The sequence below is a fragment of the Ursus americanus genome, chromosome 16, assembly GCF_024610735.1.
Source record: "Ursus americanus isolate L20-20 chromosome 16, mUrsAme1.1.p, whole genome shotgun sequence".
In the NCBI taxonomy this organism is placed as follows: domain Eukaryota; kingdom Metazoa; phylum Chordata; class Mammalia; order Carnivora; family Ursidae; genus Ursus; species Ursus americanus.
Window position 1 is genome coordinate 9,907,475 of NC_142142.1, and position 16,240 is coordinate 9,923,714.

Here is a 16,240-nt window from a genome sequence, read left to right on the forward strand (position 1 = left end):
CCACGTGCCCTTAGGCAACAGGCAGAGCTTTCCCTGTCTGTGGGGGAGGAGCTGGAGAAAATGATCTCCCAAGGCCATTCCTTTTTTGATTTCAACAAGCCTCTTTCCTACCTCTGCCTCTTTGCTCACAGCTTTCACCTGTACTAGGAAGGTATCTGCCCATGTTTCTTCACTGAGTCTGGTGAAATTGGCCATTTGCCAACTCCTCCAACCATCAACTCCTCCAGGAAGCCTTCCAGACTGATTCTCCAGCTAGAAGTAACCTGTCTCACATATGCTGCTTGACTTACCTTCTTTGAGGTTCATCCTTTCTTGTTCCTTGTATCGTTTCTGTTGCGCTCCAGCCTTCCTGGGTTCAAAGTGCGTCAATCCAGAGCAGATAGGTAGGGCAAGGGAAAGAACCAGCTGCCCTGGGTTGAAATTTGAGCTCTGCATCACTGGCTTTATGAGAACGCAGTGACATACTCTCACCCTTTTTAATAGTTGAGGAAACAGATGCTCCGAGAGGGCAAGTGACTCACTCAAGGTCACCCAGCAAGGGAGCAGCAGAGTGGGGGCCAGAACCCAGATTGTCCTGATGCCAAAGCTCTTTCCTCTCTCTGCCATTACCCTCAGGGCTCCCTCCTCTCTTCCACAGACCCCACACTGGTGAGACTCCACCCACTTGGGCACTTCTCCACTGGTTCCAGACAAAGCAAATTATTCTCTGGGTGCTAATGACTGGGGAGTGGGCAAGATTGGGGTAGTTATTTCCTCCCAGGCTAGGCCTTGCCTACTGGCAAACTTGCCTAGACCCTACAGTCAGGGGCCAGGCATTCAACGCCCCGTCTGCTTTTGTCCCTTTCTGGGAGTCACTTTCTCTGTGTGGTAGATGGAGGGGGTTGGCCGAGGTGGTCATTTGGTCTCTTCCTGTTCTGAGAAGCTCAGTCTTCTGTCTCTGGAAGGAACAGTGCAGCAAAGCCCTCTCTGCAGGGGAAGGGTCAGATCTCCCCATCGGTGTTAAGGGGCGGGGGTTGGCTATCTCCAGGGTGCCAGCCTGAATTTCAGCTGGGGGTTGGGGAAAAAGTAAAGAAGTGAACTTGGTAGCTGCCATCCCTCATGGGCTGCCTGCAGCCGAGAGCCCTAAGCATTAATGCTTGAAATGATGGAGAACAATGCCTGGGAGCTCCCTGGAGGTGGGGCCAGATTCGATCCATTCTTGGGGCCCCAGATCTCAGCACAGGCTCAGCAGATGCGAGGATTTAGGAAAGTCTCAGTGTCTAAGCTGTCCTTGCTTCACTCCATGCCTCCCCCCATGACATTCCTTCCTTCCCTCCAACCTGTTTTGAAAGCCTACTCTAGTTGAGGACTGGAGACTCATGATATGGTGTGAGGTTGGGTATAAGAGGGCCCTAGGGAGTAAATGTAAGTACAGAGAGATATGAGCTGAGACGCATGGTAGGGGGAGGCAGTGTGGACAAAGCCAATGGCCACCTCTCTCTGAGCCTCAGACTCCGTGTTTTAGGCTGAAGGAACCTGACCTGAATTCCCTATGGGCTCAGGGCTCACCCTCCCCCACCCAGGCACTCCTCACTATTTTTAAGGTCATCTTGGGTCTAGATGGGATAGCCAGGGCTGGAACTGGGAACAGAAAGTCCCAGCACAAGGTGCCTGACCCAGCTTGGAAACCACCAGAAAGTGCTTGGCCTCCTCCCCCACCCTGCACGATCTCCCTCAAGAAGCAACAGCTGGGAGGCCTGCAAGAGCTGGACCTCAAGCATGCTATTGTCATCCCAACAGACCACCCGAAGCCCTGCGAGGAGGAATTTCCCAATAATGACAGCCAAGCCCTTCCTGCCTCCGACTCTTCCCCCTCCAGAAACTCACTAGGCCACACTGGAAACTGGAGCCCTCAGGGCCCCCACCCCACCCCACCCCCACCTGGGCCCCTCCTCCCACATTCCCAGGCTCCAGCCCTGTCTTCTGCCTCCCTCAGTTTAGCTCTGTTCAACAATCACGTTTTTAAGCCAGGCCAGGCCTTGAAAGATGAGAAATGGTTTGCTGGGGAGGAAAGACTCTCCAGGCTGAGGGTACAGCATGTGCAAAGGCGGAGGGGTGAAAAGAATAGGATGAATTTGGGGAATGGCAAGCATCTACGCGGCCAGAGAATACTGTTCGCTAGGGGTGGTTAGATGAGACAGGAGCGGTTCCCAGGGGCCTTGACCTTCTGCGGCTGATATGTCTGTTCTCACATGGTATAGACGGGGTAGGAAGGGAGGAGGGGGCCAACTGTTGTGAGGATAACAGTGTGCCCGGCATGGCATTTCCCTGCAATCGTACAAACACTCCATGAGACGGGTGCTCTTCTCTCCTTCCAGAGAAGGAAACTGAAACTGACTTTGGCTAAGCCTCCGAAGGTCACACAGCTCCGGGGTGGCAAAGCAAATATTTGAATCCAAAGTCTTCTGACCCAGAGGATTTCAGCAGGGACATGGTCCTTCAGGACACAGGATGGGACAGGTTCTGCCCTGGGGAGCTCACTGCTTCATCAAGGGGACATAAATAGTGGAGACTGCCCCGCACTGCCCCGCAGAGGAAGGTCTGAGGGAACTGGCCCAGGAAGGGGTTTTACGGAAGGAGAGCAGCTGGCATGGGCCACAGGAGCTAGGCAGGAGGGACCAGCAAGCTGAGGGCATACCGAGCAATCTAGACGGTAAAAAGGGCTCAAGGAAGGGGTTGGCCACGCTGGCTTCTTTCTCTAACACCTCCGGAGAGGTATCTGTCATGGTTACGAGGGACGGATTGCCCAATATCGGCTGCTGGGAATATTTCCCTTCCCAGGCTCGGGCTGTGGGTGTGTCAGTGCTGGAAGCAGGTAGGTTTTCCAAAAACATCTTGGCGCCTTTGTGACACTGTCCCCTCCCTCCACCTTGGCACCTGAACACAGTTCCAGGTGGGTTCCTCTTTTCGCTCTGTTCTCTTCAGATGGGGCACAAGGTGGGGGCGTCTCACTCTCACTGGGCAAGTTGCCCACTCGTGGCTTCTGTGACCTTCTTTCCACTTTTGTCTCCAGACAGCCAGAGATCTGACTCCCACCCATATCTCTTGAGGGCTCTAGGAGCCCCCTAAACATCCCTCTCTTGGTGTGCCCCACCCCCCCACCCCGCCCCCCCAAACTCACCACGGCCGAGGCTGAACTCACCACCACTTTGCAAACCCTCAATGGTGGCATGCCCAGATATAGACTGTGCCTCTCCCCGCTCTACCCCCGCCCCCCAGGACTCCTCGGCCTCCTGCACCCCCTGCACCCCCTGCAGCTGATCTTCCACCAAGTCCTGCCCATCCTTCCTCCCCACTGTGGTACCCGAGGTCATTACTCTCCTTTCCCACTGCCACGACCTAGCCCAGGCCCCATGCTCACTCGCTGCTCTGGACCCACTCCTGCCTTCTCCTTGGTCCCTGCCCATTGCCTGACTCTTCCACGCCCGCCCCCATAGGCACGCAGGTCTCTCCAGGTGGCCACATCAGACCTCATCCCTGGGCTCAGAGCCCAGCCCTTCAACCTGGCATTCAGGCTCATCGTAGCCTGGCTCCTCCAACGGCGCCAGCACCCCACCACCCCCACTGCATCCCCACCTTGGCCCCAGCGCTCCAGGCTTGCCAGACCATTTGTTCCCTGAGCATTCTTTGTACTTTGATCCTTCTGGTCTTTTCTCTGATGTTTCTTCCTTTAGGAAGCCTTCCAGAACCTTGCAATCTAGGCTAGGGCCTCTGCTGTGTTTCTGTAGTCTTGAAACTCCTTATGTTATGTCAGTGAGCTCATGTCACTGGGATTCTGTGTTAGATGTCTGCCTCCCACCTCCCCCCCCACAGACACTGGAAGCTCCCTGAGGGCAAGGACCGGGGCTGCTGGCCTCTAAGTCCCCAGCAGCCTGCCTCAGAGAGCTGTCGGGGTGTGTGGAACCAATCTTCATTGTCACTTCTAGAACCAGCAGAGACCAGTTCTGCCCCTGTGGAGACCCTGGACAAGTCATGGTCCTCTCTGGCCCTGCTTACTCACCCCTCAAAGGCCTAACCCAGCCCTGGCTTCCTGTCCAGTTGGCTCCCCAGCCCAGCGTTGCTGCAGAGTTACAGACACATAAAGAAGGTTCCTGAAAGCACATCAGGGAGGCACCCCCCCATCCCCACAAAGAGACCCCAACAGGGCAAATTGCCACATGCAGGCCCAGCATCTTGGGCCAGCTGACTGTTGCCATGTAAGAATGTGGGCCCAGGATTGCCAGATCTGCTAATCTTCCAGGAAAAAGCAAAAATCTGGAGTTTTATATGAAATTTCCTGTTTTTAAATGTTGGCAACTAACTTAAAAACACTCAGAAAGCAAGCGTTGCGCAAGCCCCCCAAAACGTCTAGAAGGCAGATGTGCCACCAGGCAGGACGGCCACGAGCTGCACAACTCCGGAGGGCACCACTCACTTCGTGGTGCACGGCCCACACAACCGCACACGGGGCCTCTGCCGGGGCCTCTCCGCCGTAACCTTTGCCGTTTATTCTATCTCTGCTAGTTCTTTTGATGGCCTTGGCAAATGGTGTGGGGGAGACGCCTTTCGTTCTCTTGTACAGGGAAGTTATTAGAAGAAGAAAAAAAAGGACCTTGGAATGCGCCGGTGGGATGGGGCGGGTGTGGGGAGAGGACAAGAAATGGCAGAGGGAGGCATCCAGAAGGGTCTGTGTTGCTTCAGGGATCAGGGGGACGGGAGTGAGTGATGCCAGGGCTGAGTCTCCCACAGGAAGGAATATTGTTTTTTCTGGGGCCTGGTGGCCAGACCTGGAAATAGATTTCCTGGTGAGTTTGGAGCAAAGGCTGACAAAACTGCCACTTGCGGGATATCCTGATGTTGACAAAGGACATTAGCCTGTGTGACTCTCACATAGGCTTGAGAGGCAAGGTTTAGTATTCCTATCTCACAGAGGCTCAGAGAAGTCTAATCAAAAATCAAAATCAGGTCCCCTGGAGCATGGGACTCAGGTCCCCACATGTCCTTCTTGCCGCGTTTCTCTCTCCAGCCTTGCCCTGACAGCACTCTCTGAGGCCATTAGAAGGGGGTGTTGACTTACCAGTGAATGACCGGCTCTCTAAAGAATCAGCTGGTAGAATTGCAGTCTCCCCATAAAACTACCTTTGACAAAGCCCAGAAGGGAAGCCAGGTTGGAATAAGAAATGTCTACATGGGGAGTATGTTTCATTTGTTCTAAGGCCATCTTAGCAACCAACCTTCTTTTGGTTGCTGTTGGGGGCCCAGGAGTCAGGCAGATCTGGGTTCCAGTCCAGGCTTTGCCATTTACCAGCCCCAGGATCCTGAGTAAGTTGCTTCCCCTCTCTGTGCCTCAGTTTCCTCCTCTGTATCATGGAATCACAGCAGCTATCTCTGAGGGGTGCTGGGAGGATTGGTGAGTGAGCTCAGCCCAGCCCAGCCCAGCCCAGCCCAGTACATAGTGTTGCTTGGTCTGTGGTAGGCCCTCAGAAAAGCCCCTAGGACAAGCTCCTCTAAGACACTTCCTGTAGGGAATGAGGTTGAGCCAGAGAGCTGGGTGTCCCAGCCTCCCGCCTTCCTCTCCCTCTGGGGCTGAACTTTCTCTGGATTCTCCAGTTCCAGATGTGGCAATGCTCCTTGCAGTCACAAAGCAAGTATGGCAGCTAGCGGGGAGTTTGTGGCAGGACAGACAGCTGACAGAAAGACTGGCTGCCCGATGGGGAATCGAACCCCATTAACTGCACACCTGCTACGCATTGTGTTTGTGCCGGCTCCCCCCACGTTACTGACAGAACCTGCTGATAAGACAAAGTCTATTGTTTACTGTGAGGAGGGATAAGACCACTTCTCAAAGCTTTGGCCGTGGTTCAGAGCGGGGAGGTAAGGTCAATATTTGTTGAGAGTTGAAAGTTTGTTTTAAGGCTGGTCCTTTAGTGTGGGGAGGGAGGAGAGGTGGGAGGCTTGCCTGAGATTGGGTAAGAATCACGATACAGCGGTTCGGTGGTGGAAATAACAAGGTGAAGATTTTGCAGGGAGAGATTCAAAGAGTCGGAGGCACACACTCTGTGGATGGTTTCCTTTGAAGAGTCCCGAGGTCTTTCAGAAAGTTCCTGTAATAAACAACGAAGCCATTTGTTTGAGCTGGTGAGTCTGGGTTAGAGTAAGAGGAAAAATGCGAATGAAGACAGTGGCCTTGCAAGGCCAAGTTCGTATGGACAAGACGGTGTGGTTTCAGGCTTTTGGTATCTAGGCTGAATGGGGGGTGGAAGGATCTGGTTCTCAGTGGGCACTTTCTGCCTGGGATGTCGGGATTACGATCTCAGCCCTGCAGATGAGGAAGCAAAGGGGCCACTGGTCTCAGGCCACACAGCAGGACTGCAGCCGGCAGGGACTCAAACCTGGGCAATTGCGTCTGAAGCTAGCGAGTGTGCTTGGAGGGAAGGGGTCCCAGGTCCTCCTTGTGGGAAGATGGGCCTTGGATGAGAGGGAGAGATAATCTAGGGATGGACGGATGGTGCTGTCAGAAGGAGGCGTTAACTTGGAGGGGCCAGGTGCACGTGGAAGGGAATGGGTTCGGCTGGGCCCTGCGGCCTCGGAGGCGCTGGAAGGTTATCGGGAGAGGAGAGGGTAATTGTCCCCAGTGGGGCCTCCTGTGTCTCATGCCTGGGCAGGTGCTAGATGCCTCAGCTCCTTGAGGTAGATGCTGTCTCCTCCTCTGGAAGAGAAGGCAACAGCTCAGAAAGATGAAAGCGCGTGTCCGGGCTCACACCGCTGCCGCTGGTGGAGCTGGGGCTCAGACCCAGGGCTGAGGACTTTGAAACCCCTGCTCAGCCCCACTCCTGCCTGGGATTTTCTGTTTGCAGCTGCGAGGTGACTGGAGGAGGTAGGACTTTGAGCTTTTCCATCAAAAAACAGGCAGAGAAATCTAGCCTTCCCTGTCAGGCTGCTCTCTGAAACCTTAGTCCTCATCACCCTGGATTCAGCTGGTGTGAAGAATGCTGATTCCTGCCCACAGAGGGGGTTGCTAGGGGCAGAGCTTCTGCCTTACAGACTTTCGGAGTCTCTGAGTGAACTGAAGGTCTGCGGCTGACAGACGTGCAGGATGACTGTCTGACTAGCCAGCTAGCTCGGCTTGCCTCAACAGACCAGTCTCCTGAGAGACAGCCAGACCAGTGACTTACCAGCTGATGGACATGAGTGGGCCTGTGTGAACAGCCAGCCATGTCACCAACTGACAGGCACCCAGACCCCTTGCCTGCCCACTCTGGGGATGTGGGCTCCAGCCCCGGGAACCACCTGGCCTTCCTGGAGCTCTAAAACCTGGCGGCCCACCTGGGAGAGAAACAAGTTGGGATTTTTTTCCTGGGGCCTGGCTCCCTGTCTCATTCCCACAGGCCACCCAGGCCCAGCCCAGGTCCACCCCCACAGCGACCCCCTCTCCTGTCAGGGGTGACCCCTGCCAAAATACTCACAGGATGGGAAGGCCCTGGGAGATGTCACATGAGGAGAATGTACTTTCCTGGTTCAGGACCCTCCTTCCGAAGGGAGCTCTGTCCTTACTTAGAGAGTCAGACTGTTTGTCGCCAGCCTCCTCAGGGGCCTCAGCCCACAGGAAGAGCTTGAAGAGGCCTGGCGACCCACCTGACCAGCCCATTTCAGTGACCAACTGACCGCCCAATGCACTGACTGATCCCAGGGGCCACGGCTTCCCTCCTTCATCCAGAGGCTCAGGCTAGGACTAACCCACGGGAAGGGGGAAGATTCTAAGTTGGTCCACTGCTCTTCTGTCCCCCTCCCTTCTCCATATGCTGGACTTCTTTCAGAGCCGGGCCTCCTGGTCAGTGACTTCCGCCCTCCCGGACTCAGCTCCAGCCTCTTCCCTGGTTGGCCTGGCCCCTTGGTGGGTGCTCACTGCCAGTTAGGTTTGGTTGGGCCGCGCCAGAGAAGAGCGTTGTGCTTCTTCCCCTCATCAGACCTGTGCAAGGAGCGTGGAGTGGTTTTGAGGTGAACACGTGGCCTTGAGTCCCTGCACCGACGTTTCCAGCAGAGCTAGTTCCCTCAGAGTCTCAGTGTGCTCCTCAGATGTACAGAGAGAATGGAGGCACCAAGGCCCAGAGCTGGGGGAGGAGTCAGGAGCACGGAGAGCACGCGTGTGAGGGCGTAGCTGCATTAGGGCACCTAGCACAGCCTCGTGCATTAGGGCACCTCGTGCACCAGGTGACGCTGGTGAGCGAAACCAGTGCTGGGAAACGGTCCCATCAATCTCCTCTGGGGGAGTCCACTCAGGAGCCCCCTCACCTCCTCGTCTCCTTCTAAGTGACCTCCGCGGAGCCCGTCCCTTCGCTAGGTCAACCCCTTATCTCCTCCCTGACAGGTGTCACTTTGGTTTCAATATCTCCTTGTTTCCCCTGAATCCTTACGCCCCCCAGGGCACTCCTCCCCAGCCACACACACTTCCATTTCTTCAGTCAAATTCCTTAAGCTATTTGAATAGACATTTCTCCAAAGAAGATACACAAATGGCCAATAAGTCCATGAAAAGATGCTCAGCATCATTAGTCATTAGGGAAATGCTAATCAAAACTGCATGAGATATCACTGCAGACCCACCAGGGTGGCTATAATCAAAAAGACACAATAATAAGTATTAGCAAGGACGTGGGGAGATTAGAACCATCATCCCCTGCTGGCGAGCGTATACAACGGCACCGCCACTTCGGAAGACAGCTCGGCAGTTTCTTAAAAAGTTGAACAGAATTGCCACATGACCCAGCAATTCCACTCCTGGCTGTATACCCAAGAGAACTGAGAACATAAGCCGACACGGAAACGTGTACAACCTATGAACGTTCACAGTACCTGAACCAGAAACAAAACATGACGTATATACAGCGGGGTATTATCCAGCCGCAGGAAGGAATGTCGTACTGGCGCGCGCTGTGACATTACGCTACAGGAAAGCGGAAGGCAAAAAATTACGTATTGTACTATTTCGTTTTTATGAGTTTACATGGAATATCCTGAGTGGGCAAACCCAGAGAGCCAGAAGATAGATTTGAGGTTGCCAGGAGCTGGGGAAAGGGAGGACTGCTAACGGGTATGGGGTTCCTTACTGGGATGGTGAAACTGTTCTGGAATGAGTGGCGATGATGTATGCCCTTTTTCATAAACCAAAACCCACGTACTTGTGTGCTTTGCAAGGGTGGGGCTTATGGCATAAGAATTACACCTCAATTGAAAACAATTCCTCAGGCTCCCAGATACCTTGTGTGAGGAGTGCAGACCCTTCACCGTGGCCCCTCCCTGAGTTAGCCTTCGGGGTCTGGAGATGGAGAGTCCCCACGTCCCTGCCTGGCTCAGGGGTGTCCTTGCGTCAGTTTCCAGGCTCCAGAAGGAGCTTGTTCAATGAGGGGAAACTCCTGCCAGGTTAAGAAGCATATGAAACAATGGGAGAGGCTTCCGCGGGAAGTGGGGCCCCAGGAGGGGAGGAAAGCCTAGGGGGTCCGTTTCCATTTAAGTGGAAGGGTGGAGTCTCCCAAGGCCGGACTTCCGAGCTCCTCACTGAGATGAAACATCAGGAGACCCTAGGAGATGCCCCTGAATGGGGTTCAGCCTTCCTCTCACTGTGGTGAGTGGGATACAAGCATGGTTACCATGGTTACCAGGGAGCAAACCAGACATGCCTAACGGGGCCAAGGATCCAGGTTCTAAGCACAGCTCTGCCTCTCGAGTCATCACCACACTTGGGGAATTCAGTTTGTCCAGGGTGAGGGAGGTGGTTAAGGGATGACCTCTGAGGGCCCTTTCTGCACCGACCAGCAATACGGCTTGATGTATGAGTTAGAGATTGGGCTAGGTAGCTCTGGGACTACATGCGGGGTGCTGCCCTGTGGGAGCATGGGTACCTGTTCTGAACCACTCCCAGGAAAAACCTTTATGCCCTGACTATGCACCAAGCCTTGACCCTGCACCTGACCCCACACCTGTGATCCTACCCTGAGCCAGACGACTCTGGGAGCACCAGATGTCTCACAGCTAAGGCTGCACGTTCTTACTGCCGGAGTCCCCGCTTGAAGGATATGGAGTGTGGCCGGCAGCTTCTCTCTAGAAGGAAGGTTGATGCTGGGAATGGAATGAAGGTGGGAGACAGGTGGTCCCAGCTGGGACCCGGCTAGCATGGGCACGTGGAGCACGTACCTTCTCAGGAAGGGCCCTCCCATCCCTGGGCCTCAGGAAGGCTGAAGGTGGTCAGATTCTCAGATTGCCACCAAGCCCCGGAACACCTTGGGTGACCTGGGGCAGGACCGTTCTCTGGGATTCCCTCTCCACTCTCACCTCCTGGATGTCTGTCCCACAGGGCCGGTGAGTGAGGAGCCCCAGATGCCAGACAAGGACACCAAGGCTATGATGGGTGCGGAAGACACACCCGGAGGCAAGGCCAGCCCGAACTCTCAGGACTCACGGCGAAGTGTGTTCCACAGCATCAAGGTATCGCTCAGGGCCTGCCGGGAACAGGGCTGTCGGAGCCTGGCAGGGAAGGCTGTGCAACTCCAAGCAAGCTGCTGCCTTTCTCTGAGCCTCAGTTTCCTCATCTGTAAGACGGGTGGCTGTGAGCATCAAAGGGAGAATCTACTAAATATTTAGTGTGGTTTGGGGCACACGTTCCCTCCTTCCAGAGAAGGGCTGCTCTGTGGGCAGTGGGGGACCAGGCTCCTTGCCTCCCATTTCCCTAGAGCGAAAGAGAAGGACCCCAGGGGCCCTGAGTCCGATGAGTGTTGGGGAGCTCTGGCTCCTCCAGGGGCAGCCCTAAACATCCAGGCATCCCCTGGGTGCCAGGACCTGTCTTGTTTGGTCCTTGTGGTAGCCCTGAGGGGTAGGGACGCGGTCCTTGTTGTGTATAAGAGGAAACCGAGACTCAGAAGAACAGAGTGAATATTTTTAAGCTCTGGCATAAACACCCTTCTTTGAAGCTAGTTTTTCTTCTCCTTGGAATTCTGCCAGTTCATCAGGAGGGAGGCCCGGATGTTTGGGGTGGGGCTAGGTGGGGTGGGCAGCTTGAGGATTCGGTATATGCAAGTGGTCTCCCAGGGGAGCTCTAGGGAAGGAGTGGGTGGGCTGGGGTGGAGAAGGCTCTCCAGGAGAGCTTCCTGGAGAAAGGGGCAGGGTGGTGGAACAGGAAGGGAGGTCCAGTCCAGCCCAGGGGAGTTCTGAGGGTCAGAGTGGCTCCCATCATTCTCGGCCCCAGACAGACCCTACTCTCAATCATGTGGGTCTCGGGTGGTACCGAGACCCCCTGAAGGTACCCAGGAGAGTGTGTGTAGTTTCTAGGCCTGTGTGAGAAGCCATGGGCTACTCCAATAACTCTCTCTCTCTCCCCGCCTCTTATTCTTGACTCTCCTCTCTCTCTCTCCTGTGTATCTGTCTCCTCTGACTCTGTTTCCCCATCTCTATTCCTTGCTCCTCCCTTTCCCCTACTCCGTCTCTGTCTCCCAAACACCATCCCCTCTGACTGAATCCCCACCTATCTCTCTGCCCCTCCCTCCGCTGCCCCTGCCTCGGCCCCCCTGGCAGTTCTTCGTCCTGTGCCACAGCCTCCTGCAGCTCGCACAGCTCATGATCTCCGGCTACCTCAAGAGCTCCATCTCCACGGTGGAGAAGCGCTTTGGCCTCTCCAGTCAGACCTCGGGGCTGCTGGCTGCCTTCAACGAGGTACCGACCCTGGTGCAGCCGCAGGGGGTGGACGTTGAGGGAGACTCTCACCCCCACCTCCTCACCCCCTCTCTCACTACCCTGACAGAAACCTTCCTGTCCCGGGGCCCAGAGGCAAGCCCGTCACAGCTTCCTCCCCAAATCTCCTCAGCCAGCTCCTTCCTCAGGTCCTGGTGGAGAAACTGGCCTCTGCCTCCTTGTAACATCACAGCAGGGTGGTCCTGCCCTTGGGGGCGCTCTAATGGTTGGGGTGTGGGCTATCACAGAGCTAGGCGGAATCCCCACACCCACCCACTCTCCCTTTGGTTCCTTGACCTGGCTATTGCCTGTCCCAGGAGGGACTCAGAGGAAGTCACTTCAATAGCAGTCAGATAGATTTAAACGAGATCAAAGGCAGCACTTGGGGACCAGCGGGTGGCGGTGGGTGGGGGAGGGGCCAGAGCTTGGCGTGTGTGTCTCCTTAGACTTGCCTGGCGAGCCCTAAGTCTGGGGCCCACAGCCAAGTGGAGAGGAGTGGACAAGCTGCTTTGGGGGGATTTAGAGGTCAGGGTCCAGCTGTGCCCCAGCACCCCCTCCACCAGTTGTTTTCCACCTCAGAGAAGGCCACTGCCTGGAGGACTCTTTCTCCCCACCCCACAGCAGATTTCTAGGCAATTCTCTCGCCCTGGCCTGCCAAGGACACAGCATCCCCAGACGGTCCTCAGACCCCACCTCCAGATCTCAGAGGTGGGAAGGAAACTCATTACCTAGCTCTGGGGCCTTGGGGAAGTCACTCCCCACCTCTGGGCCTCAGGGTCCCACCTATAGAGTGGAGAGTGGCTATCCTTCTCAGGGTTTGTCCTCCTACCAACTCTCTTGTGGATACTGCCCCCCTCCAGCGGCAAGTAGCCTGGGGCCTGGGGCTCCGGGTGAGTATAACAGCCCAGGAGCAGCGGGGTAGGCAGCACACCCCAGCTTCTGGCGGCAGAGCCTGCCCTTTCTCTGCGAGCCCTCAGTCCGCTCCAGTGCCCACATCCTCAGTTTTTTATTTGAAGGCTTAAAATTTCAAGCCTTAGTCCTCTGGCTTCAGATTTTATTGTTTGTCTCCATCATGATATCCCAGAAACTCAAAAACCCTTTCATTGACTCTTCCGTGTTCTAACATGGGGTCCAGCCTGTTTCCCGGAATGAAATTGAATGGCTAGCCTTGTCCACTCTGCCCTCACTTCTCCCCTCCGTGGGGGCCGTGGGGCCCCTCCTAGGAGGACCCAGAATCTGCATTGAGAGGGGCCCAGATAATTCTCAGTGTGTCAGCGAGTCCTGCGGACTGAGGGGAAGGCCGGACTGGTGATCGAAGCAGGGGGTTCTGGCCGCTGGAGGCTCGGCTCCACTCGCATGGGTCCCCTCATCCATTGGCAGGTGGGGAACACAGCCCTGATCGTGTTCGTGAGCTACTTTGGCAGCCGGGTACACCGGCCCCGACTGATCGGCTACGGGGCTGTCCTTGTGGCCCTGGCAGGCCTGCTCATGAGTCTGCCACACTTCATCTCGGAGCCGTACCGCTACGACCGTACTAGCTCTGGTAAGAGCAGGAAGGGCTGGGCTGGAGATGGACCCTAGGAGCTTCCCAGGGCCCTTGCCGGTCCTCCCCACTCCCTCGGTCCCAGCCTGGGCGGGTCCTTCTGGCAGTCCTGGGGAGTGGGGTCATCCTGGGGCGGCGGAAGCGTCACCCTCTGGGCCTCCCTTGGTCAGGGCCTGCTTGTGCGTCACTGTGTTTTTGAGGCGGAGAGAATTTACAACACAGCCTCCTTTAGGGCTTGCAATAGGTCCTCAGGAAATGTTCGCAGAGTAATAATGATGTCACGAACCGCGTACGGTTCTTCTGAGTTCTCTGTGTGTGGTAGTGCATTTAATCCTCACCAGAAGCCACGACATGAATGAAAGAACGAATGAGTGCATGAACGAATTAAAAAATGAAAGTATTTTAGACAGGAATTGTGAAGCCCAGTGAGATTTTGTTGAGGGCCTACTCAGCTAGGTGCCTGTCCCTTGGAGAATAACCCAAGCACCTGAGCTTCATTCTTTCCATATTCCATCCACCCATCCAGCTACCCACGCATCTATCACCCACCTATCCATCATCCATCCATCATCCATCCATCCATCCATCATCCATCCATCATCCATCCATCCATCCATCCATCCATCCATCATCCATCCATCATCCATCCATCCATCCATCATCCATCCATCCATCATCCATCCATCCATCATCCATCCATCATTCATCCATCATCCATCCATCATCCATCCATCCATCCATCCATCCATCCATCCATCATCCATCCATCATCCATCCATCCATCCATCATCCATCCATCCATCATCCATCCATCCATCATCCATCCATCATCCATCCATCCATCCATCCATCCATCATCCATCCATCATCCATCCATCCATCCATCCATCATCCATCCATCATCCATCCATCCATCATCCATCCATCATTCATCCATCATCCATCCATCATCCATCCATCCATCCATCCATCCATCCATCCATCATCCATCCATCATCCATCCATCATCCATCCATCCATCCATGTGCATCCATCCATCCCGTGGTCCACCCAATGAACCTTAGTACAGCCTACTTTGTGTGAGACCCTCTCGGGGAACTCAGTCTTGCCTCCAGGGAGCTTCCAGCCTGGGAAGGGAGACAGAGGTGATCAAAGACCCTGCAGCATGTCACTTGTGTGAGGAGGGAAGCACGGGGACCAGCCTGGCATCATGGAAGCCTTCCCAGGGGAAGAGTGCTGTCAGAGCATCTCCTCCCTTGCTCCCACCCCAGAGCTCCCCCTCTGTGCCAGGCCCCGGGGCGGAAAGAGGGAGCAGTACGACCAGCCCCGAGAAGTTCCCGGGGAGGCACAGGTTAGAAGCCTGGGCCGTGCTGCTGCAAGTAGGAACTCCAGCTCGTCAGGAGTCGGCCGGAGAGAGCTGGCAGAGCCCTGATTGAGGTGGGGGGTAAGAAGAAGGGGGACGTTTCGAGTGCAGGGAGCCGCAAGAGCAATGGCCAGGAGGTGGGCAAGTAGACTGTGTGTGAACAGCTCAGAGTAGGCTCTCGAGGTCCAAGTGGAGAGCTGTCAAAAGGCCTGATAAGAATGCTGGGGAAAAAAATACATTTCTGGGTCCAGAATTTTCACTTTAACGGAGCTTTTTCTGTGCAGGGTCATACACGTTCTTCCTCCTCCCAGCCACACAACACCCCTCTGCCCCGGGCACCCCGGGAGAGCCTGAGCGCAGCCCCTCCCCTGCCTGAGCGCATCTCGGATGAGTACGCCAGGCTTTGGTGCCCGCCCGGCACTGGCCTGCTGTGGCATCCCGGACTAGTCCCTCCGCTCCTCCTTCATCCAACATGAATTCGTTTCTTTATCACTAATACTTCTGTACCAGGCCCCTGCGAGGCCCTGGCGTCCCAGGGGAGCAAAAAGAAGACAGAGCCCTACGACAGTCGTCGCCTGTAATGTCTAGGCGCTGTGCATGGGCAGCTCTCACCGTGCGCACAGCCCTGTGGCGGGTGTTAGCAGCTTCCTATTTTACAGGGGAGGAAACTGAGGTTCAGAGAGAGGGGGCATCTCCTCCAGGCCCACAGCTCATGGGGCCATGACGTGTCCAGGCAGCTTGGCTCCAAGCCACTGAATTATTCTGCTTCTGAATTCTCAATTTCTGTAGAACTTTCATCTAGGAGACTCTTGAGAGGTGAGGCAACTGAGGCCCAGACGGGCTGAGGGCCTCCGTTGAAGTCTCCCAGGCTTCAACTCAATGCAGCCTTGGTGGAAGGCCCAGGTCCTTGACCCTGGTTCACATGGCTTTTTCTCAGAGTCCCAGCTTCCAGAAAGGCTGGGCCGGCCACAGAGAGAAGGCCACATCTATACCCACATTTGGGATAATAATAGCACGAGGGTCTCTTCAAGTTTGCTCACCAAATATTGGTGAGCTACAGGGAGCAACTGTCTGGTACTAAATTAAGATATTCCCCTCTGCTGAACTCTGCCTCTGTGTCCTGAGCTGACACGGAGCCCACCCAAAATGGAGGCCAAGGGCCCTAGGGCCTTCCACAGTCCAGCCCCAGCGTCCCTCCCCTGACTGGCCCTGACTTCAGCTCTGGCCTTGTCCCTCACGCTCTGCGAATCCGCCATGCTGAACTTCTCAAGCCCTCGGGTTTGCGTGTGCTGTGACCTCTCCCTGGAGCACCCCTCCCACCTTCTCTTTCTGGAAAATCTTGTTCATTCTTGGCCCCGCTCAAACTCAATCTCCTTGGACAGCCCCACCCCACCCGAGAGCCACGGTTGCCACGGCACTTCCCCATAGCTCTGCTCAGCAAGGTGGTGTAGGGCAGTTTAAGAGCATGGACTCAAAGCCATGTTGCCTGAGTTCCCATCCCGGCTCTGCTTTTGCTAGTTGCTGCCAGAGCATCAGTTTCCTCGTCTGTGCAATGGGTGTAATGAGCACCCCCATCCCCTAGGTTCGCTGGGGGG

General features: G+C 55.4%; 1 protein-coding gene across 2 annotated transcripts in view; it reads left to right on the plus strand.

The window, feature by feature from the left end:
* The window catches only part of SLCO2B1 (solute carrier organic anion transporter family member 2B1), a 46,288-nt gene that overhangs the window by 2,025 nt on the left and 28,023 nt on the right, over positions 1-16,240 (plus strand). Inside the window, exons 1-4 of one of the 2 annotated variants that reach the window (XM_087868170.1) lie at positions 5,969-6,156; positions 10,370-10,500; positions 11,584-11,721; positions 13,120-13,282. In XM_087868170.1, coding sequence (XP_087724296.1) covers positions 10,393-10,500; positions 11,584-11,721; positions 13,120-13,282 — 409 coding nt within the window. In that variant the 5' untranslated portion in view covers positions 5,969-6,156; positions 10,370-10,392. Of the gene's footprint in view, positions 1-5,968; positions 6,157-10,369; positions 10,501-11,583; positions 11,722-13,119; positions 13,283-16,240 lie in introns of those variants that run through there. The other variant, XM_087868169.1, reaches the window with a different exon arrangement.